The 24,251-nt window shown below is 41.4% G+C and overlaps 1 protein-coding gene across 3 annotated transcripts in view; it reads left to right on the top strand.

Annotated features, from left to right (window-relative positions):
• prx (periaxin) overlaps positions 1–20,539 on the top strand; it is a 38,398-nt gene extending 17,859 nt beyond the window's left edge. Inside the window, exons 5-12 of one of the 3 annotated variants that reach the window (XM_083985202.1) lie at positions 275–434; positions 1,290–1,483; positions 1,743–1,984; positions 2,091–4,801; positions 5,252–10,746; positions 11,050–11,269; positions 11,573–16,774; positions 18,750–20,539. In XM_083985202.1, the coding sequence (XP_083841328.1) occupies positions 275–434; positions 1,290–1,483; positions 1,743–1,984; positions 2,091–4,801; positions 5,252–10,746; positions 11,050–11,269; positions 11,573–16,774; positions 18,750–19,036 (14,511 nt within the window). In that variant the 3' untranslated portion in view covers positions 19,037–20,539. Of the gene's footprint in view, positions 1–274; positions 435–1,289; positions 1,484–1,742; positions 1,985–2,090; positions 10,747–11,049; positions 11,270–11,572; positions 16,775–18,749 lie in introns of all 3 variants that reach the window. The other 2 variants (XM_083985201.1, XM_083985200.1) reach the window with 2 other exon arrangements.
• The last annotated feature ends 3,712 nt before the right edge of the window (positions 20,540–24,251 follow it).

The following is a 24,251-nucleotide window of genomic DNA, read 5'->3' as shown; positions in this document are numbered from 1 at the left end:
TTGGATGAAGTCCCAGAATGGAGCGACCTTTCCTCAATGGCAGTTTAATGGATACAATGGATTCAGAAGTGAAGTGTGAAATGACAAATAACTGTACAGTAAATTCAGCACTCACTGAAGCAAGTGAAACAAGATTTAAAACAGAGCCCAAGCCTTTGTGTATTTAAAACTATTTTAAATTGAAAATTTGTGAAATGCAAGTCTCTTTGATATTATGCCTGCTGTTGTCCTATCTCATCTCTGTGATATTAAAAGTTGGCTGTGTGTGTTGTAGAGTGGGGAGGAAGCCACTAAGACAGTGGAAATCGTGGTGGAGACAGAGGCAGAGGCTGGAGCCAGCGGCTACAGTGTGACTGGTGGAGGAGAGCGAGGGATCTTTGTTAAGGACGTCCTCAAAGACTCTCCAGCTGCCAAACATCTCAGTCTACAGCAAGGTACCTTCAATCACATCTGATTCAACTTAGGAACATGCTCCTTACAACGGAAATTTAAATAATATAATCCAAAAATTAAAATCAGTGAAAATGTGTGCTATAAACTCTAAGCTATGAGCGCGTGTTCTCGGTTATAATGATGCTTTGTTCATTAGTATAGTGTTGAGTATTCATTATCATTTTTATCCTAGAAATGTTTTTTGTAAATTCATGAAGCCATTTATCACATTATTATCATTTCCTGCAATCGTCACCTAGAATTACAAATGTTAATTCAGGCATTTTTAAATTGAGATTTGCACAATTCACCACGTCACAATTTTTAAAGGTTAATGAGCTGCTACAAAAATTGAGAGAGTTGTGGCTATACAATTGTGGATAGTTAAGTACTTCTATTAATTTTTGCTATTTTAAGGATTTTGAAGACATTCAATTTACATTTGACCTTGAAGTAATTCCAAGGAGTGATCACTGGAGGGCAGTAAAAACTAACATCCATGGCAGAAAACTGGCATTAAAGCCACAAGTAATAGTATACTGTATGTACTAATTTCTATCTGTGTGTTATCTAGTTTTACACTTCTCATTCTGGCAGCAAGGGGGCAGATTCCCAATTCAAATCTGAAAATACACGAGAAACATATTTTTGGACTCAAAAAATAAATTACTGAATTTACGGCTCATGTTTAACAATGTATGACAACTTTTAACGTTTAATGTCACACTATTCAAAAGACTGAGTGAAAAGCATAATTTAATAATACATACATACATGTATGTATCGCAGTATAGAAAATAATTTATTTGTAGGTTTTTACAGTGGACTCACTTGTTCATGATGTTTTCTGTGTGAAGGTGACCAGCTGCTCAGTGCCAAGGTCTACTTTGACAATGTGAGGTATGAAGATGCTCTGAAGATCCTTCAGTGTGCAGAGCCTTATAAGGTCAGCTTCCAACTGAAAAGGACCATCCCTGGAGCAGAGGTCTGCGTGCGGCCTCGAGTGTCCAGTGTGGAGGTCAAAGGTCCAAAAGCCAAGATGGCCAAAATGGTAATTAATTAAAAAGTGTATTTATATGTGGTACGTAATCTCTAACGTAAATTGTTTGTGTAGTTGTTGATTAGTTAGTTGTTAGTTATTTTGTTATTGTAGAAGTATAGGCTTTGGTAATTTATTCATATCCAACAACCTTGATAGGGGTTTTGTTACAGCTTTTAAATTAAATTGCAACTCAAACTACATGTCAGCTGTGTACTCTATAAATAACATTTAGTTCTTAATCATTAATATGTGTCTGTGTGTATATCAGAGTGTAAAGGGTACCAAACCGTTCAAGGCCAAGAAGAAAAGAGGTGGTCGTTTTGGTCTGAAGAGGCTGAAAGAGAAGCGCAGAGAGGAGCTGGTGATAGAAGGAACACCACCCAGACTGGATATGAGTGATGTGGATGTGGAGTTTTCTCTCCCCAAATTCAAACAAAAGAGGGGTGCAAAGGCTGAAGTAGAAAGAGCTGGAGGAACAGCAGCTGTGGGGAAGGCAAAGAGGAAGATCAGGTTGGCCTTATTTGTTTTTTTCTTATGTTTATGTAGTATTAAACAAAATGTAACTTTTTTTCTTGGCTATTTTACAATCCTTTATTTTCCATACACTGTTTCCCAGGTTTCCTCATATGAAAGCAAGGGGAGGAAAAGTGGAATCAGCAGAACTTGAGGGACAAGTGAATATTTCTCCATCTGAGATGCCTGGAGCCAAAGTAAGAACAAAAGAAAAAGGACACAAGTTTGGAATCGCCTTTCCTAAGACCAAACAAGTAAAGTCAGGCTCAGCTTTAGAGACTGGATCTGTGGAGCTGAAGCCACCAGATGTGAACATCCAGCCACCATCAGTGGAGTTCAGTTTGTCAGGTGATAACTCACCTGATGTGGAGTTTGCACTCCCCTCAGGAAAAGCTGAGGCATCTTTGCCCTTGGTGGGGGGAAAGGCAGAAATAAAAGCTCCTAAAACAAACATCAAAGGAGGGGCTGATGTGGCTGTTGGAAAACCTGATAACAAAGTCAAAGGAGATGCAAAGCTCAGAATGCCAAAGTTGAAACTACCAAAAGTTAGACTCTCACGTCATTCAGATGAAATAGATGGCGACATCAAAATAAAAACTGATGCCCTGAAAATGCCTCATGCTGACATCACACCTCCAAAAGTAGAAATGAAAGGAGATGGGGCGATTAGCCCCCCCGAAGCAAATATAAGAAAACTAAAGATGGAGGGTGATCTGTCAGGAAAAGTTTCATCTCTTCAAATGCCTTCTTTTGATATTTCTTTACCACAAATGAAGGGAAAGTCTGACATGGACATATCAATGAAGGAGCATGAAGGAGTTAGGAAGACAGCAATCAAAATGCCTGCGATTGACATCTCAGTGCCTGATGTAGAGTTGGAAATGGACACTGGACGACGAATTCCTGATGAGGTGGAGGGCAGTTTTAAAGGGCCCAAAATCTCTATGCCAAAGGTTGATATCTCATTGCCAAAGATCGGATCACCTGAGGATATTGAATGCCCAGAAGGTGGAAATGTAGATATGGAGTATTATGTCGGTGGTGATGGGAAGTTCAAAATGCCTGATTTTGATATATCATTACCAAAAATTATGTCAACAGCAAATCAGTCAGAAGCAAATATAAAAGGACATGAGATGGAAGGAGGCTTCCGGTTGCCAAATGTAGACTTGACCCTTCCCAAAAGCAAAGCAGAAACAATTGATATCGAAGGGGGAGGAGGGAAATTCAAGTCACCATCTTTTGACATCTCCCTCCCAAAGATTAAAACAGGTGAGATGAAAGTAGATGTTGAAGGCCCGGAAGTAAAAGGAGGTAAAATTGATGTGACCACACCTGACATTTCTCTGCCCAAAGGCAAAATAGAGGGAGACATTGAAGTAGAAGGACATCCTGGGAAAATAGGGAAAATCAAAATGTCTACCTTTGATGCTTCTTTACCAAAGCTTAAACAACCAGAAGGTCACATAGACATAAAGGGGCCGTCCATTGATATATCTCTGCCTAAAGTAAAGATAGAAGATGACACTGAAATGAAGGGTCCATCTTTAAAAGGAGGGAAATTTAAAATACCCTCACCTGATGTTAAACTTCCCAAGATGGGGACATCTGGTGCTGAGGTCAACTTGCAAGGAGGGAAAACTGGAGCGCCATCAGTAGATATTTCTTTGCCAGAAAGTAAATTAAAGGGTGAGGTGGATATAGATGGAAAAGGACACAAGTTTAAAATGCCTTCATTTAATGTAGGTCTTCCAAAAATCAAGTCACCTGAGGGAGAGGTTGTTTTGGAGGGACCTAAATTCAAAAGTGGAGAGTTCAATATACATGATGCTGATGTTTCACTTCCCCAAGGAAACATAGAGGGAGATTTCAACATTGATGATGGTGAAGTAAAAGGAGGCGAAGTCTGTATGCCCTCTGTAGATATTTCTTTCCCAAAAATGAAACTACCTGAAGAAGATGTCAATTTAGAATGCCCTGATCTTCCCCATGTTGACTTTTCACTTCCAAAGGAAAACTTAGAGGACAACTTGGAGCTTGAGGGCAGTTGTGGAAGCATGTCCAAGGTCAAGATGCCTTCTTTTGACATCTCACTCCCAAAGATGAAAACCAAGGAGGGAGAGGCTGATGTTGAAGGACCTGAAATCAAAGGAGGAAAGCTCAAGATGCCTTCTTTTGATGTGTCGCTACCAAAGATGAAATCCCAAGGAGGAGGCACTGTCATAGAAAGTCCTGAGTTGAAGGTTAAACCTCCAACAGCAGATTTATACCTAAAGGGAAGTGAAATCAAAGGAGGTGAAATTAACATGCCTACAATCAATATCTCTCTTCCAAAAGAAAAAGCAGAGGGTAAGGTAGATATTGGAGGACCTTCAGGAAAAGGAGGCAAGTTTAAGATGCCTACATTTGATGTATCCCTACAAAAGACGAAGATGCCTGAGGGAAATATTGGCCTTGAGGGACCCTCGGTTGACATCTCCATTCCAAAAGGAAAAATAGAGAGTGACACTGAAACTACAAGCAAAGGAGGACATTTTCATATTCCCTCAATTGATGTTTCTCTGCCTACAATAAAATCAAAGCAAGGTGACACAAATATTGAGGGACCAGAAATCAAAGATGTTCATTTTCAAGGTCCCAAAGTCAAAGGTGGAAAGTGTGAAATGCCCAAACTTGACATCTCACTTCCTATGGGTAAAGCACAGGGAGATATCGATATTGGCATTCACTCTGGAAAAGATGGGAAAAATGACATGCCATCCTGTGGTATTGGACTTCCACAAGGAAAAATGACAGGTGACATAAATGTTGAAGGTCCTGAAGTGAAAGGGGGGAAGATAAAAATGCCAAAATTTGACATTTCATTACCAAAGGTAAATTTTCCTGAGAGTGATGTTAAATTGAAAGGGCCTGACATCAAGGGCAGGAAGATTGAGATGCCAGACATTGATATTTCTCTCCCCAAAGAAAAAGCAGAAGGAGAAATTGAAATTGGAGGGCATGCTGGTAAAGGAGGCAAGTTCCACATGCCCTCTATTGACATCTCTCTTCCTAAAATGAAAGTGAAGGGACCAGAGATAAATGTTGAAGGCAGTGAAGTTAAAGGTGGAAAGCTAAACATGCCATCACTCGATCTCTCTCTGCCCAAAACAAAATCCCCTGATGTAGATGTCAGCCTTGAAGGTCCTGATGTTAAAGGAGGGAAGGTCATTATCCCAACTGTTGACATGAAAGGAAAAACTGAGGGTGATATAAATATTGAAGGGCCTGGTGTGAAAGGGGGGAAATTCAAAATGCCAAAATTTGGTATTTCTTTACCAAAAGTGAGTCTCCCAAAAGTTGATACCAATGTAGAAGGACCAGACATAAAAGGAAAAATGGAATTGCCAACTGTTGATATTTCACTTCCAAAAGGAAAATCAGATGTGGATGTGTCACTCCCAAAAATTAAGTGTCCAGAAGTAGATATCAGCCTTGAGGGTCCTGATGTTAACCTGCCAACTGTTGACATTTTACTCCCCAAAGGAGAAGTTGAGGGTAGGTTTAGTGTTGAAAGCCCTGATGTTAAAGGGGGTACATTCACAATGCCGAAATTTGATGTGTCTTTACCAAAAGTGAGTCTCCCAGAAGGTGATACCAAAATGAAAGGGCCACACATTAAAGGAGGGAGGATTGAGATGCCAGACATTGATATTTCTCTCCCCAAAGGAAAACTTGATGGAGAAACTGACATTGGAGGACATGCTGGAAAAGGAGGCAGGTTTCACATGCCCTCTATTGACATCTCTCTTCCTAAAATGAAAGCTAGGGGACCAGAGGTTAACACAGGAGATCCTGAACTTGAGGGAGGAAAAATCAACATGCCTGACACTGACCTCTCACTCCACAAAGGAAAGGTTGATGCTGACCTCAGTATTGAGGGTCCTGAGGTAAAAGGAGGCAAGTTGAAAATGCCCAAATTTAATGTTTCACTTCCAGAGATGAACCTGCCAGAGGGGGATGTCAAACTAGAAGGACCTGATGTTAAGGGAAGAATGGGAATGCCAACCATTGATATTTCACTCCCTAAAGGAAACATAAAGGATGTTGACATTGAGGGACAAGGTGGTAAAGAAGGAAAGTTTCACATGCCCAAATTTGACATCTCTCTTCCTAAAATAAAAACAAAGGAAGCTGGTGCTGATATTGAAGGACCCGAATTTAAAGGTGAAATATCACTTCCAGAAGGAAAACTTAAGGGTGACCTAGATGTTGAAGGCCCTGACATAAAAAGTGGGTTGCCAGAGGGTCACATCAAAGTAAAAGGTGCACACATCAAAGGATCTGATGTGAAAGGGGGTAAATTCAAAATGCCAAAATTTGATATTTCTTTACCAAAAGTGAGCCTCCCAAAAGTTGACACCAATGTGAAAGGACCAGACATGAAAGGAAAAATGGAAGTGCCAACTGCTGATATTTCACTTCCAAAAGGAAAGTCAGATGTGGAAGTGTCACTCCCAAAATTTAAGTCTCCAGAGGTGGATATCACCCTTGAGGGTCCAGATGTTAACCTGCCAACTGTTGACATTTCACTCCCCAAAGGAAAAATTGAGGGTGAGTTTAGTGTTGAAGGCCCTGATGTGAAGGGGAGTAAGTTTAAAATGCCAAAATTTGATGTGTCTTTACCAAAAGTGAGTCTCCCAGAAGGTGATACCAAAATAGGAGGCCCACAAATGAAGGGAGGGAAGATTGAGATGCCAGACATTGACCTTTCTCTCCCGAAAGGAAAAGCAGCAGGTGAAAGTGACATTGAAGGACATGCTGGGAAAGGGGGTAAGTTCCCCATGCCCTCTATTGACATCTCTCTTCCTAAAATGAAAGCTAGGGGACCAGAGATTAATATAAAAGGTCCTGAACTTGAGGGAGGAAAAATCAACCTGCCAGACATTGACCTTTCGGTCCCCAAAGGACAGACTGATGCTGACCTCAGTATTGAGGGTCCTCAAATAAAGGGAGGTAAATTTGACTCACTTCCAGAGATGAACCTGTCAAAGGGCAGTGTTCAAGTGGAGGGACCAGAGATGAAAGGTGGAATGATACCAGCAATGCCAGCAGTTGACATGTCAGTTCCAGTGGGAAGAGTGGAGGGAGATATCAATATTGGAAGACCATCTGGAAAGGGAAAGTTTGAAATGCCAAAAGTTGACTTCCATGGTAAAAAGAGTGGTGGGCTCCACATGCCAACTATTGACATAAATCTCCCAAAATTTGATTTAGACTTCAGCCTGTCCTCTGGTCTGAAAGAAAAAAAACCCAAAGTGGACACTAGTGGTCCAGACATTTCAGGAGATTTGGAGATGTCTGGTCTCAAAGGAGATATTAAACCAGCCAAGTTGAAAGTTAAAAGTACTGACATTGAGACAGGTGGTGTGGAAGGTGCAGGTGCATCTCTCAAACTTCCCTCTGTCAAACTACCAACAGTTGACATCACAGCTCCAAAGGTGGATTTGGACTTTGGCCTCACAAAACCGAAAGGAGACGATGTGGAGGTGGAACTTCTGAAAGCAGAGGGAGGGAGGCCTTCTTCAGGAGGCAGCTTTGATCCACCTGATGTATCCCTTAAAGTCCCCAGTTTTACTTTTCCCAGGTTTGGTGGAAAGTCGAAGAGTGGTGATTTGGAGATATCAGGACAAATCCCCAAGGGAGATATTTCCCACAGCCAACCAAATGTAAAAGGAGATATAAGGCCACCATCAGTAGAGTTTGATGGAAATGGAAAAGTTAAGATAAAAAAGCCTAAAATCAAGTTCCCCTCCTTTGGAATATCCAAAAGAGATGCAGATACATCCGTGTCTTGTCCTGATGTGGATGTTAAAGTGACGAAGGGAAAAATTGACATTCCACAGCAGGAACTTAATGTTGAAAGCCCAGATTATGATAAATCAAAATACAAAGTGAAATTCCCCAAGTTTAAAATATCATCACCAAAAGGCCAACTCCCAGAAGGAGAGCTTGATGCCAAATTGGAGGCAGATGTGGAAGGGAAAGGTGGCTTACATGCACCCGATGTCACAATGAAACTACCCAAATTCTCCATGCCAGGATTTGGCTCCAAAGAAAAGATTTTATCAAGGCCAAAGGGTGACAATGAAGTTAAGGCTAAAGTCAAGATGCCATCTGTTGAGTTGTCACTACCAACAGCCAAAACACCAGAGACTGAAGTTCTTCTCCCCAAAGCAGAAGTTGATGTCTCAGAGGCTGATATCAAAGGTTATGAAGGAAACCTAAAAATTCCCAAAGTGCCAACAATTGATGTTTCCATTCCCAAAATAGACTTGGATGTATCCCTGCCAAAAGGAAAGTCCCCAAAGATTGAAGGACCGGAGGCAGACCTTAAAGGAGGTGAAGGGAAATTCAAAATGCCTCACATAAAAATGCCTCACATAAAAATGCCAACAATAGATGTGTCTCTTCCAAAAGTAAAATCTGGAGATTTTGATGCACCAAATCTTGAAATGGATGGTGCTGGAGATGCCAAATTCAAGATGCCTGGTATCAAAATGCCAAACTTTGACATATCTCTGCCCAAAGTAAAGACTGGTGAGGTAGAAGGACCAGATGTTGAAATTAAGGGATCCAGAGGAAAGATTGAAGTTCCAGAGGTGGAGGTCAAAGGAGAAGGTGGAAAATTCAACATGCCACATCCTACAATGCCTTCTGTTGATATTTCACTTCCAAAGGGAAATATTGAAGGCCCAGAAGTTGAAATGAAGGGAGGTACTGGAGGGAAGTTCAAAATGCCTCACATGAAAATGCCAGACTTTGATATTTCACTGCCTAAAGGAAAGATTGAAGGTCCAGAAGTCGAGATGGAGGGAGGTAAGGGAGGAAAGTTCAAAATGCCTCACATAGAAATGCCAGATTTTGATATCTCCCTGCCCAAAGGAAAGCTTGAAGGTCCAGAGGTGGAGGTTAAAGGAGAAGGTGGAAAATTCAAAATGCCACACCTCAGCATGCCCTCTGTTGATATCTCGCTTCCAAAAGGTAAAGTCAAAGGTCCAGAAATTGAAATGGAGGAAGGTACAGGAGGAAAGACTAAAATGCCTCACATGAAAATGCCAAATTTTGATATTTCACTTCCCAAAGGAAAGATTGAAGGTCCCGAAGTTGAGATGGAGGGAGGTGCAGGAGGAAGGTTCAAAATGCCTCACATGAAAATGCCAGATTTGGATATTTCCCTGCCCAAAGGAAAGCTTGAAGGTCCAGAGGTGGAGGTCAAAGGAGAAGGTGGAAAATTCAAAATGCCACACCTCAGCATGCCCTCAGTTGATATCTCACTTCCAAAAGGAAAGATTGAAGGTCCAGAAGTTGAGATAGAGGGAGGTATGGGAGGAAAATTCAAAATGCCTCATATGAAAATGCCAGATTTTAATATTTCACTGCCCAAAGGAAAGATTGAAGGTTCTGAAGTCGAGATGGAGGGAGGTAAAGGAGGTAAATTCAAAATGCCTCACATGAAAATGCCAGATTTGAATATTTCACTGCCCAAAGGAAAGATTGAAGGTCCAGAGGTGGAAGTCAAAGGAGAAGGTGGAAAATTCAAAATGCCACACCTCAGCATGCCCTCTGTTGATATCTCACTTCCAAAAGGAAAGATTGAAGGTCCAGAAGTTGAGATGGAGGGAGGAAAGGGAGGAAAGTTCAAAATGCCTCACATGAAAATGCCAGATATGCATATTTCACTGCCCAAAGGAAAGATTGAAGGACCAGAGGTGGAGGTCAAAGGAGAAGGTGGAAAATTCAAAATGCCACACGCCAACATGCCCTCTGTTGATATCTCACTTCCAAAAGGAAAGATTGAAGGTCCAGGACTTGAGATGGAGGGAGGTAAGGGAGGAAAATTCAAAATGCCTCACATGAAAATGCCAGATTTGGATATTTCACTTCCCAAAGGAAAGATTGAAGGTCCAGAGGTGGAGGTCAAAGGAGAAGGTGGAAAATTCAAAATGCCACACCTCAGCATGCCCTCTGTTGATATCTCGCTTCCAAAAGGAAAGATTGAAGGTCCAGAAGTTGAGATGGAGGGAGGTACGGGAGGAAAGTTCAAAATGCCTCACATGAAAATGCCAGATTTGGATATTTCACTGCCCAAAGGAAAGATTGAAGGACCAGAGGTAGAGGTCAAAGGAGAAGGTGGAAAATTCAAAATGCCACACGTCAGCATGCCCTCTGTTGATATCTCACTTCCAAAAGGAAAGATTGAAGGTCCAGAAGTTGAAATGGAGGGAGGTAAGGGAGGAAAGTTCAAAATGCCTCACATGAAAATGCCAGACTTTAATATTTCACTGCCCAAAGGAAAGATTGAAGGTCCTGAAGTCGAAATGGAGGGAGGTAAGGGAGGAAAGTTCAAAATGCCTCACATGAAAATGCCAGATTTGGATATTTCACTGCCCAAAGGAAAGATTGAAGGACCAGAGGTAGAAGTCAAAGGAGAAGGTGGAAAATTCAAAATGCCACACGTCAGCATGCCCTCTGTTGATATCTCACTTCCAACAGGAAAGATTGAAGGTCCAGAAGTTGATATGGAGGGAGGTAAGGGAGGAAAGTTCAAAATGCCTCACATGAAAATGCCAGACTTTAATATTTCACTGCCCAAAGGAAAGATTGAAGGTCCTGAAGTTGAAATGGAGGGAGGTAAGGGAGGAAAGTTCAAAATGCCTCACATGAAAATGCCAGATTTGGATATTTCACTGCCCAAAGGAAAGATTGAAGGACCAGAGGTAGAAGTCAAAGGAGAAGGTGGAAAATTCAAAATGCCACACGTCAGCATGCCCTCTGTTGATATCTCACTTCCAACAGGAAAGATTGAAGATCCAGAAGTTGAGATGGAGGGAGGTAAGGGAGGAAAGTTCAAAATGCCTCACATGAAAATGCCAGACTTTAATATTTCACTGCCCAAAGGAAAGATTGAAGGTCCTGAAGTCGAGATGGAGGGGGGTAAGGGAGGAAAGTTCAAAATGCCTCACATGAAAATGCCAGAGATGGATATCTCCCTGCCCAAAGGAAAGCTTGAAGGACCAGAGGTGGAGGTCAAAGGAGAAGGTGGAAAATTCAAAATGCCACACCTCAACATGCCTTCTGTTGATATTTCACTTCCAAAAGGAAAGATTGAAGGTCCAGAAGTTGAGATGGAGGGAGGTAAGGGAGGAAAGTTCAAAATGCCTCACATGAAAATGCCAGATTTGGATATTTCACTGCCCAAAGGAAAGATTGAAGGACCAGAGGTGGAGGTCAAAGGAGAAGGTGGAAAATTCAAAATTCCACACCTTAGCATGCCCTCTGTTGATATCTCACTTCCAAAAGGAAAGATTGAAGGTCCAGAAGTTGAGATGGAAGGAGGTAAGGGAGGAAAGTTCAAAATGCCTCACATGAAAATGCCAGACTTTAATATTTCACTGCCCAAAGGAAAGATTGAAGGTCCTGAAGTCGAGATGGAGGGGGGTAAGGGAGGAAAGTTCAAAATGCCTCACATGAAAATGCCAGAGATGGATATCTCCCTGCCCAAAGGAAAGCTTGAAGGACCAGAGGTGGAGGTCAAAGGAGAAGGTGGAAAATTCAAAATGCCACACCTCAACATGCCTTCTGTTGATATTTCACTTCCAAAAGGAAAGATTGAAGGTCCAGAAGTTGAGATGGAGGGAGGTAAGGGAGGAAAGTTCAAAATGCCTCACATGAAAATGCCAGATTTGGATATTTCACTGCCCAAAGGAAAGATTGAAGGACCAGAGGTGGAGGTCAAAGGAGAAGGTGGAAAATTCAAAATGCCACACCTTAGCATGCCCTCTGTTGATATCTCACTTCCAAAAGAAAAGATTGAAGGTCCAGAAGTTGAGATGGAGGGAGGTAAGGGAGGAAAGTTCAAAATGCCTCACATGAAAATGCCAGACTTTAATATTTCACTGCCCAAAGGAAAGATTGAAGGTCCTGAAGTCGAGATGGAGGGAGGAAAGGGAGGAAAGGGAGGAAAGTTCAAAATGCCTCACATGAAATTGCCAGAGATGGATATTTCACTGCCCAAAGGAAAGATTGAAGGACCAGAGGTGGAGGTCAAAGGAGAAGGTGGAAAATTCAAAATGCCACACCTTAGCATGCCCTCTGTTGATATCTCACTTCCAAAAGGAAAGATTGAAGGTCCAGAAGTTGAGATGGAGGGAGGTAAGGGAGGAAAGTTCAAAATGCCTCACATGAACATGCCAGACTTTAATATTTCACTGCCCAAAGGAAAGATTGAAGGTCCTGAAGTCGAGATGGAGGGAGGAAAGGGAGGAAAGTTCAAAATGCCTCACATGAAAATGCCAGAGATGGATATTTCACTGCCCAAAGGAAAGATTGAAGGACCAGAGGTGGAGGTCAAAGGAGAAGGTGGAAAATTCAAAATGCCACACCTCAGCATGCCCTCTGTTGATATCTCACTTCCAAAAGGAAAGATTGACGGTCCAGAAGTTGAGATGGAGGGAGGTACGGGAGGAAAGTTCAAAATGCCTCACATGAAAATGCCAGACTTTAATATTTCACTGCCCAAAGGAAAGATTGGAGGTCCTGAAGTCGAGATGGAGGGAGGAAAGGGAGGAAAGTTCAAAATGCCTCACATGAAAATGCCAGAGATGGATATTTCACTGCCCAAAGGAAAGATTGAAGGACCAGAGGTGGAGGTCAAAGGAGAAGGTGGAAAATTCAAAATGCCACACCTCAGCATGCCCTCTGTTGATATCTCACTTCCAAAAGGAAAGATTGACGGTCCAGAAGTTGAGATGGAGGGAGGTACGGGAGGAAAGTTCAAAATGCCTCACATGAAAATGCCAGACTTTAATATTTCACTGCCCAAAGGAAAGATTGGAGGTCCTGAAGTCGAGATGGAGGGAGGAAAGTTCAAAATGCCTCACATAAAAATGCCAGAGATGGATATTTCACTGCCCAAAGGAAAGATTGAAGGACCAGAGGTGGAGGTCAAAGGAGAAGGTGGAAAATTCAAAATGCCACACCTTAGCATGCCCTCTGTTGATATCTCACTTCCAAAAGGAAAGATTGAAGGTCCAGAAGTTGAGATGGAGGGAGGTAAGGGAGGAAAGTTCAAAATGCCTCACATGAAAATGCCAGATTTGGATATTTCACTGCCCAAAGGAAAGATTGAAGGACCAGAGGTGGAGGTCAAAGGAGAAGGTGGAAAATTCAAAATGCCACACCTTAGCATGCCCTCTGTTGATATCTCACTTCCAAAAGGAAAGATTGAAGGTCCAGAAGTTGAGATGGAGGGAGGTAAGGGAGGAAAGTTCAAAATGCCTCACATGAAAATGCCAGATTTGGATATTTCACTGCCCAAAGGAAAGATTGAAGGACCAGAGGTGGAGGTCAAAGGAGAAGGTGGAAAATTCAAAATGCCACACCTTAGCATGCCCTCTGTTGATATCTCACTTCCGAAAGGAAAGATTGAAGGTCCAGAAGTTGAGATGGAGGGAGGTAAGGGAGGAAAGTTCAAAATGCCTCACATGAAAATGCCAGATTTGGATATTTCACTGCCCAAAGGAAAGATTGAAGGACCAGAGGTGGAGGTCAAAGGAGAAGGTGGAAAATTCAAAATGCCACACCTTAGCATGCCCTCTGTTGATATCTCACTTCCAAAAGGAAAGATTGAAGGTCCAGAAGTTGAGATGGAGGGAGGTAAGGGAGGAAAGTTCAAAATGCCTCACATGAAAATGCCAGATTTGGATATTTCACTGCCCAAAGGAAAGATTGAAGGACCAGAGGTGGAGGTCAAAGGAGAAGGTGGAAAATTCAAAATGCCACACCTCAGCATGCCCTCTGTTGATATTTCACTTCCAAAAGGAAAGATTGAAGGTCCAGAAGTTGAGATGGAGGGAGGTAAGGGAGGAAAGTTCAAAATGCCTCACATGAAAATGCCAGACTTTAATATTTCACTGCCCAAAGGAAAGATTGAAGGTCCTGAAGTCGAGATGGAGGGAGGAAAGGGAGGAAAGTTCAAAATGCCTCACATGAAAATGCCAGAGATGGATATTTCACTGCCCAAAGGAAATACTGAAGGACCAGAGGTGGAGGTCAAAGGAGAAGGTGGAAAATTCAAAATGCCACACCTTAGCATGCCCTCTGTTGATATCTCACTTCCGAAAGGAAAGATTGAAGGTCCAGAAGTTGAGATGGAGGGAGGTACCGGAGGAAAGTTCAAAATGCCTCACATGAAAATGCCAGACTTTAATATTTCACTGCCCAAAGGAAAGATTGAAGGTCCTGAAGTCGAGATGGAGGGAGGAAAGGGAGGAAAGTTCAAAATGCCTCACATGAAATTGCCAGAGATGGACATTTCACTGCCCAAAGGAAAGATTGAAGGACCAGAGGTGGAGGTCAAAGGAGAAGGTGGAAAATTCAAAATGCCACACCTTAGCATGCCCTCTGTTGATATCTCACTTCCGAAAGGAAAGATTGAAGGTCCAGAAGTTGAGATGGAGGGAGGTAAGGGAGGAAAGTTCAAAATGCCTCACATGAAAATGCCAGATTTGGATATTTCACTGCCCAAAGGAAAGATTGAAGGACCAGAGGTGGAGGTCAAAGGAGAAGGTGGAAAATTCAAAATGCCACACCTTAGCATGCCCTCTGTTGATATCTCACTTCCAAAAGGAAAGATTGAAGGTCCAGAAGTTGAAATGGAGGGAGGTACTGGAGGAAAGTTCAAAATGCCTCATATGAAAATGCCAGATTTGGATATTTCATTACCCAAAGGACATATTGAAGGTCCAGAGGTGGAAGTCAAAGGGGACGCTGGAAAATTCAAAATGCCACACCTCAGCATGCCCTCTGTTGATATTTCACTTCCAAAAGGAAAGATTGAAGGTCCAGAAGTCGAAATGGAGGGAGGTGCTGGAGGGAAGTTCAAAATGCCAGATTTTGATATTTCACTGCCCAAAGGAAAGATTGAAGGTCCAGAAGTCGAAATGGAAGGAGGTACTGGAGGGAAGTTCAAAATGCCTCACATGAAAATACCAGATTTGGATATTTCACTGCCCAAAGGAAAGATTGAAGGTCCAGATGCTGAGGTCAAACGAGACAGTGGAAAATTACCACACTTTAGCACGCCCTCGATTGATATGTCACTGCCTAAAGGAAAAGTTAAAGGTCCAGAAGTTGAGATAAAGGGAGATTTAGATGGAAAATTCAAAATGCCAGGTGTTAATACCTCTCTCCCAAAAGGCAAAATTAAAGGTCCAGAAGCTGAAATGGAGGGAGATGGAGGAGGAAAATTACAAATGCCTCATTTGAAAATGCCAGATGTTGGCATCACTCTCCCCAAAGGAAAAATTGGAGGAGTAGAGGGTAAAGGGGGCGGAGTCAGTATGTCCAGGCAAGACACAGAGGCCCATGCAGAAGCACATTTGCATGATGAGGGAGAACACAAAGGTCTGAAAATCAAGATGCCAACAATTGATATTAAAGGTCCAAAAGGAGACTTGGAACTTGATATAGGACTGCATAGAGGAGAGGGCAAGAAGGACAGGAAGAAAGTTGAACTACCTGACTTAGATCTCACAACAGGAGTCAGCAGCAAAGTAAAGGGACCTAAAGTCAAAGGTACAAAATTCAAGATTGGAATGCCAAAAAAAGTCAAACATGTATGCTTGGTTAAAGAGGGATGTGAGTATGAAGTTGAAGTTGAAACTCACCATGCTCATAAAGAGGAAAAAGGTCATACTCATGTCCTAGTGCCAGAGGTCACATTACCGGGTGTTAGTTTAAACACCAAACAAGATTCAGCAAACCTAGAACCATTGGGCGAGGGTAACCTCTCATCACCAGAAATCAAAGTTCCCAGGATCCCAGACATAGAGTTTGATATTGGTACATCTCAAGATGAAGATGATGACAAAAGAGAAAAAGGCAAGAAAATCAAAATCCCAAAGTTTGGTGTCCCATTACCTGCTATGTCCTCTCCCGAGGGAAGAATCTCTGGGGCAGAAATTCAGTATGAGGGTCCTAAAATGCCCAAAGTAAAGAAAGCAGTGTTCGTCTTGGTAGATCCTCCACAAATAGATAAACCTTCTCCATGTACAGTGTTTCAAGAAGAGGAGCCAACTGCCGAGGCTGAGGCAGGAGACGTCAAAGTGAAATTGCCCAAAATAAAAATTAAGCCAAACTATGGGAAATCTAAAGATAAATCAGCTGCTGTGAGCACAGAGGGAGGGGAGGAGGCTGGGGACAAGTCAAAAGGAGGAAAGATGAAAATGCCCAAAGTGTCATTTTCTCCTGGCAAGTCAGGGTCCTTTGATGTCACCCTCAAGGGTGAAGGTTCAAGTCTCAATGGTGAAAAAAATGCAAGTCCCCACAAGGGCTCCAAGGACGATAAAGGGACATTCAGTGGCAAAATCAAACTTCCAAAGGTGGAGTTGACAAGTCCATATGGCAAGATGGCAACTGGGGAGGAAGACACAGAACTGAGTGTTAAAGGAAAGGGTTCATCAGCAGCAGAAGTCGGGGGAGATGCTAAAGGTTTTGAAGCAAAATCAAGCAAGATGTTCACAAGTTTCAGTGAGGAGACTTCCAAGGATGTGGTGTCATCTCATGCCAGAACAGATATGCTGGACAGGGACAGCTCAGAGTCACCTGATGTTTCAACAATGGAGTTCAAGTCAACAAAGGTCCAGGCTTGGAGTGAGGTGGAGAGCAAAAGTAAAGTTTCTGAAGAAAGAGAGTCCTCCCACTGGTTCAAGGTCCCGAAGTTCACTCTGAAGCCTCACTCGACAGGTAAGGATAACAAAAATCTCAAACAGGAAGAACAGCATATTTGAAAAAAAAATTAGACATGGAAATTGATAATATCTAGCATTTTATGAGGCAATAGATGAATAAATGTCTTGATTTTTTTTATTAATGAATATTGAGAATTGTGTCTTGTTTTTAAATTCATTGTGTTATGTCTTCTGAGCCTTCAGTAAAAATTTTGTCAAATCTCCACAAAACTAACCAGGGTTTTCTTAGCTTTAGGCTCAGATACAGATTTTTTTTTTTTTATCATTTATGCACACATTACGAGACAGTTAGACAAGTACAGAACAGCATCGGACAAGGGGCAACAACAAACAAACTAGGACAGAACAGAAAATAAAAGGAGGGAGTGGAATTTGTGATAACTATTGAGCAGGCATTTTTGAGGGGTGTTGAAATTTTTGGGAGTAAAAAGAAGAAGAGAGGAGAGAAGAAAAGAAAAGGAAAAAAATATATAGATGTATAAAAATAAATAAATAAGTAAAAATAAGACATAAGAAAAAGGATGAACAGTGTAGGTTAGCAGATTGAACCAATGTTTTATTGATAGTTTTGTTCTGTCTTTCCAGTTGAGTAAGATTATGTTTTTTGGCAATGGTTGTGGATGAATGTTTGAAGATGTTTTGGAGAGGTCACCAAGCAGGGCTATGGTGGGGGAGAGTGGGATGCTGAGGCTAAGGATCTTGGATAGCTCTCCCATGACCTCCAACCAAAATTGTCTGACTGGGGGACAGTACCAGAGTGCATAGGGGTAGTTATGGTTGGACAGTGTGTACAGGTGTTGGTACCAGTGAGGGTAATCAGGTGCATTTTATGGTGATGTGTGTTCTGTGTAGTACTTTGTATTGAATTAGCTTTGTGTTAGTGTTGGATGACATGGTGAATGTGTTGTTACAAATTGTTTTCCAGTTGGTGTCTGTTGTTGAATCTGTAGGTCTGAGGTCCATTTATGTGTTGGTAGCGAAGTGGTGTTGTCATGATGTGAGAACAGTTTATAGATCTGGGAAAGAAGTTTCCTGGGTTTGAGTGAATTTAATTTCATGAGCAACGTGAGGTCGATTTATGAAAGTTGCGGGTATCAATATGGTCTCTTTTAGCTGTAGGTATTGAAGTTGACAGTTTTTGGGGAGGTTGAATTTTTGTTTCAGTAGGTCGAAGGTCATGAGAGAGCCATCACTGAAAAGGTCCCCTCGGCTGGTTATTCCTCTCTGTTTCCATGATGTTAAGTTGATTGTTTTTCTGTTGATTTTGAACATGGGGTTGTGTCCGGAGTGGAGCTACACAGGGCGAGTTGAAGGTTGAGAATTTCATTTGCTTTCCACCAGGCAGAGAGAGTAGTGTTTAATGCAATGTGGCCAATTAGGGATAGTGGGAGCTTCTTTGATGTTGTGTAACAGTGGCGTAAAGTTCAATTTGAATGTGAGATATGGATTCCAAGGTATTTTATGGATTGAGTTGCATGTTTATAGAGATACAGATTTTTAACACAGGCCAATGTTGCAAACAATGGAGTTGAGTTGTGGACCTTCCCTTTCCAGTAAATGTGCAGCCTTTACTGTATTCATTTTTACCTTTACGTCTTTAAAAAAGAAAAGTTTCTCCAGACTGTAATGTGCAGTATGAGATAAGGTGAATAATTGTATAAATCTTCAAGAATTGCCAATAATGTTGATATTGTATAAATGTTATAGTTCACACCAGTGTTCTATCATTATTTTACCATATTATCATCACAATGTGCACTTAATTACACACAATTTGTCCTTTCTATTACCTTTTATATTTTTGTTTTTGTTCTATAATTCATTAATACATAATCTCCTATCTTGTCTCTACTACACAAGGCTAAGTTTCCTTTCCCCCTCTTACACTCCTCCCTCATTACTCCACCTTTTCTCCCCCTTGCTTTCTCTACTTGCCTGTTCTTGTTTCCTCTCCTCTCCTCCTCTCCCAGGCTTTCTCCAGATAACCCCAGAGGGCTCTCCTCAAGCCCAGCGCAAGGGAGAGGTTGGAGGTGAGGTCGACGTCTTGGGCTCTTTCTGCCTTCACACCTCAGGGCCTGTCTTCACCTCGCAAGAAATGTCAGAGGACCACCAAGTCTCATTCACCGAGGAAGGAAATGTCACCATGGTGACCAAGACCACCAGAATCACCCAGCGCACAGTTACCACAGAAACACAAACAGGTGAATCTTCGACAGTCATGACAACAACTCAAGAGATGTCAGACTTAAACTACTGAAGATGCTGTAATGATATCTTAAATGTCTTTTCATTTGTATGTATTTCTTTGGCGAGGTCGCAGTGTTCTTGTAAGCTAACTGCAACATGACAAACCTCTCTTAAGGAAAAGTCTTTATTTTATATTTTAATAGTGAAGTATGATTGTGATGAAAAACAATTACATTTCATTAACCAGCAATTTTGTCATTATTACAGCTATAGAGTAATATATATTTCCCTTTTTTTCCATTTTTAAATGTGCCTGTTTTTTGTTATTCTGCAAATTTTGTTAGTTTAGTCCAAATTATTTATCAGATTTTGTTTGGTTTTACTGGTTTGACTCTGAATGTAACCATGTCATATTGCTTCATTATTTATTGTTGTTTGTGTGTTCAAAATGCGCTGGAATGAGTCATTTATTACATCAGCATGGATTTGACCATGATTTTATAATTAGTTCAAAATTATTCATTTTGAACCACTACAATACAGGCCAGAGTAATATTTATGTAAATATAACTATATAATTGCTTTTTTGAAGCAGTAGCCCTTCAATCCAAAATGTAATTATTTTCATATTCGCCAGAGTCAAGAGTAGAAATTATATTTTTTTGACCTGATAACCTATTTTGTTTGTCTTGAAGGAAAAGTGTGAGCTATTTGAGAAGATGGCCTATTTTCATTTTCGGCCATAGTTTTATATTATAAGCATTTTGCTCGTGCTGTTACCCAGAGATAGTCACAGTGCGTGAGCAGGAAACTCTGGACTCTATCTGGGGATCAAACCTGTGACCATCTGGTTACAGGTTGCTCTTGAGCATTTAGGCCAACCTGCTGCTAATCTATTTTTGTATTTATGTTTTTACTGTACACTGCCAGAAAAAGACACCACTGTATATTTTGTGACTGAGGCTTTGATACACACCCTGACTGATGCTGAGAAAAAATGTTGTGATGTTGGGCGCTTTAACAAAATAAGTGAAAGGAGTTTTAAAGGTAAAGACCTTTTTCTTCTAACCATTTGAAAATATCCCACTAAAAATTACGTTACTTTAAGGCTGCTACAATGACTGGCTAAGGAGTGGCAAGCCATCATGTAGCAGAATATGTCCTCTAAAGGCAGAAGAGGGGATCAAGAACAAGAGGACCAAGGCATGTTTTCTTTTTGATTAAAATGTTTTTAATAACACTGACATTCTTCAGTTTCTTATGTAAATATTTCTGAAGATGTTACAGAAGAATTTACAGACGTTGAAATGAATAATGTCAGGTTAATGACAACATTTTTAATAAGTGCCTTTTTCCTAATTTTTTCAAAAAAGTGTGTCCTCCATTTAAATTATGAATTACTTTGAAATGCAGGGAGAAAAGCGTTGTGCTGTCTATTAGATATTTATTTTATAGTTTCAAGTTTCACTCCCAAATGCAATAACTACCATTTGAAAACAAGTAACTGTCACTATACATGTGCTAGTATACAGTTAAAACTTTTGAAAAGAACTGATTTGATACATTACTCATAGCCATAAACTTGCTATATGTGAAGTATGTCACTTACTTCACAGGATGCAAAGGATCACATTTTTTCAAAATTATAGTGCTGTTATACAAGTGGATGTGAAGCATTTGAGAATGAACACTTTTTACTTGGTTTACTTTCCTTGGTTGGTAGAAGGAATGAAATCGTGTGATAAAATGCATGAAGAGGTCCTGACAAATCCACTCCCACATTTTTACATTAACAACTTTTAACACTTTGCCTGTTTTGCAGGTGAGAAATAGATTTTTAAAAGCTGGGGCGAGAATAGTGACATGTCAAGGTAACACGCACTGAGTAGTATCCATGTGTATAGAGATTTTTACTTTACTGGTTTAAACAAGTCTTCATTTCTTTTAGATGATAAGGAGTTTCAGTGACAAGTGTTTTTGTCAAAGCTGCATTGGAAAGGCTGTTGGTTAAGATGTTACAATAAAATGATATTCACACAAAAATGAATTGATTGTTCACTATTGTTTTGACCTTCACCTGTTGTTTTGTCTGAAATTATTGTAAAAGCTGTCCTCTTATTGGTGTTTAGTGGTATTTTTTGTGTACACCTCCAACATTCATCAGTCTGAATCATTCGCACATCTAGACCAAAACCTAACTTTCACGCTCTTACAAAAGTCACTTTCCTTTTAAAAGGTTTTACTTTGAAAATGAGGATCACACTGGTTCAGTTGTACCCTTTATCCAGTTCTCTGTTAGCAGGAAGCAGAATATAGCCCATAGATCCTATATTTTTCTCTCCTGGTGCCAAAAAATATCTGTTTTGAGAGAAGTAAGAGGAGAAGCAACAGAAAGGTTATAGCTGACAGAAAAGCTAGTAATGCATACACACTCTTGGGTGAGCTATAGCTAGAAAAAAATGTTTGAAGGATCTGGATTTGTGCTGAGGTAGTAGATGGTTGGTGGTGGTGGTGGTGGTGGTTTGAAAATGTGGAGAATGCTTTCTTGTCACACTTTTGGCCTCAATACCAGTCAATCATGATGTGTAGGCCACTGTTGTACTGAGTATTGTTATTGACCATGTTCATCCCAGTCTTCTGATGGCTACATGGCTACTTCCTGCAGGATGAATCTCCACGTCACAAAACTAAAGTCGTTTCAGACTGGTTTCATGAACATCATGTTGAGCTCAGTGAACTCCAGAGCTCCTCAGTCTACAGACCTGACTCCTGTACAACCTCTTGGATGTGACAGAACAAATGATGAATTTGCAGAACTGAAGTTATGTATAGTCACAGCAACATGGAGCAGTCACAAAGGCACCACCACACAGGACTGGAAACCCATGATTAAGACGGATTTCATTTGTGTATGTATACTAGTGTTTATTTTTGAGCAAAAACTCCAGTCTCTACTTTTAAAAACAGTGCTGCGTATAAATTAAGAACAAATGCGGAAAAAAACAGCACAGCAAAAATATTTCAGGAACATAATAGTCTCAGCTTCTAGATGAAACCTCAATCAGTCGCAGAGAAAAGTGAGAGAGTGAAAAGCTCTGTACTGCAGATCAGAGGCACAGCGGCACACATGAATGAGTACTATTGAAAGCTGCCTGGAGAGGAGGGACTTTGGAGGAGAAAGTGATGAACTATTCAAGGGGTGGATGACGTCTTCCCATTGTGTGTGTGTGTGTGTGTGTGTGTGTTCCCAGTCCACTCATCTGCTGCTGTGATGATGCTGTGCGACGTAGGCTACACGGGTGAGTGTATGTGAGGGGATATTAATGCAGTATGAGGAGCAAACAGTGCCATAGCGCGAGGGAAGGAGAGAGGCAAGATACTGCAGAGCTTGATCTGTACTGTATTCAGTTGACTTAACAGGATGAAAAACATGTTATCCCATACAAAATGTTATATGACATATGTCTCTACTGTAGCCTATATGAGAGAGAGAGATGGATATGACACACTATTAGGGGTGTAACGGCATATGTATTCATTCCGTGCTGTCACGGTATGAGGGTCACGGTTCGGTGCACACAGTCACACGACGAATACGTCTGAGTGAATGTTTCAAAAAAAAGTTGAGTCCTCACTCCAATCCAGGTGGCGGTAATGAGCCTCAAAGCTGCCAGCAACCGTCATAACAGACGAAGAAGAAAAGTGTGAAGAGAGTGTGAAGTTAGAGGAGCCGCCTGCCACATGTCACCGTGTGGTTTCTCAGTGAAACACAACGCGACGGCTCGCGACCATAGACTGTGTAAAGCAGCTCGCGACTAGTCCGTCAGCGGCAGCGCTATTTCACGGATGCACGGTGCGTCGCTAGAAACGCAGATTTTAGTTTTTGGCTACATTCAATTAGTAGCCTGTCTGTTATTCCGACCTGTACCGAACCGTGACTTGTGTGTACCGTTACACCCCTACATATGAGACTGACTTTCATTTCAGTTTCTTGTCATATATCATCTATTCGACGGCTATCAAAATTAAAAATGATTGAAAAGAGTCTAAAAGTAATTTTTAGACATATGTTTTATATATTTTTATGTATGTAGTATATATATATATATATATATATATATATATATATATATATATATATATATATATATATATATATATATATATGTCCTATATTGATATGGATAATTACGTAGTGGCCTAGATATAAACCTTGATGAGTAGAAAGGGGTGGGATTTTTTTTTTTAAGTGCATACTTCTTCCTACTCCTTTTTCTAACTTGTGCATATTATAATTTGATGATGACATGTTGGTGAAAAAAATGTGTGAGGAGCCCTCTTTCTCACTTGGGCCCCTGTCCCCAAAGTGTCTGTGCACGTCCATGAGCAACAGTAGTGTGGCATCAACAACCCCTTATACACTTCCGCCGGCCTCACCTCTCCCTGCCTCTCACAGGCACCAATCCCCCCTCATATAGGTGAGTGGGCTGCAAGTCAAATTAGCTCTCCGTCATCCTGCTCGCTGAGAGCACCGGAGGCTACTGCGGTAAGATGCGGCGGCGCGTGATGCCGAGCCGCGGTGGATGAGATGATGCGCAATGGCCGAACGGGTTGGGGGAGATACCGAGGACAGATCCAGCGCTGCGCTCGGCTCTAATTCAGACGATGGGAAAGACCTGAACGCATATCTGACTGATTTGAAGCGCTGTAGCGCCAGTGGTGCAGGCCGACTGGAGGGATGTGGTGGCGCTGATCCCACTGAAGGATACTCCAGAGCCCGCGGAGGGATGGATAGGCTTCGTCTGTAAACAATAAGCGAGCAGGGACACGTTAGGTAAAGGACACGTTTATTCAAAGGCGAACCTGTGACACAGAGGCATCGATTGAGGTGAGAAACAACAGACGCTTTAGTCCTCTCAGGGCATGTTGGCTGAGGATACTGGTTTTGCTGGTACAGTGTGTGGTTTGACGTGGTTCATCCGCCTCACAGTGGTACACAGCCTGCTGATATGAGTAGGCTAAAAGTGCGATATGCGTGGCCCAAACCTATTTTTATCGCTCATGCATGAGGCTGTTTATTAAAGTCACTTAAACCCTTAGCCGTGTAGGCACGAGGAGTGGATTTATGGGTTTGTGGCCACCTGTGTTTCATTTTTGGTCCATTTGATAAATGTGCGGCTGATGCAACAGCTAATCTAATTGGCACCATGCTGGATATGGTGTGAACGCACATTTTTGTACAAAACTAAGGCCTGTTTGTGTAGGAGTTGGATGAAAAGAAGCCA

The sequence above is a fragment of the Trachurus trachurus genome (assembly GCF_905171665.1).
Source record: "Trachurus trachurus genome assembly, chromosome: 13".
Classification (NCBI taxonomy): Eukaryota; Metazoa; Chordata; class Actinopteri; order Carangiformes; family Carangidae; genus Trachurus; species Trachurus trachurus.
Note: the sequence above shows the minus strand (reverse complement) of the source record. Positions and strands in the feature narration are given on the sequence as shown.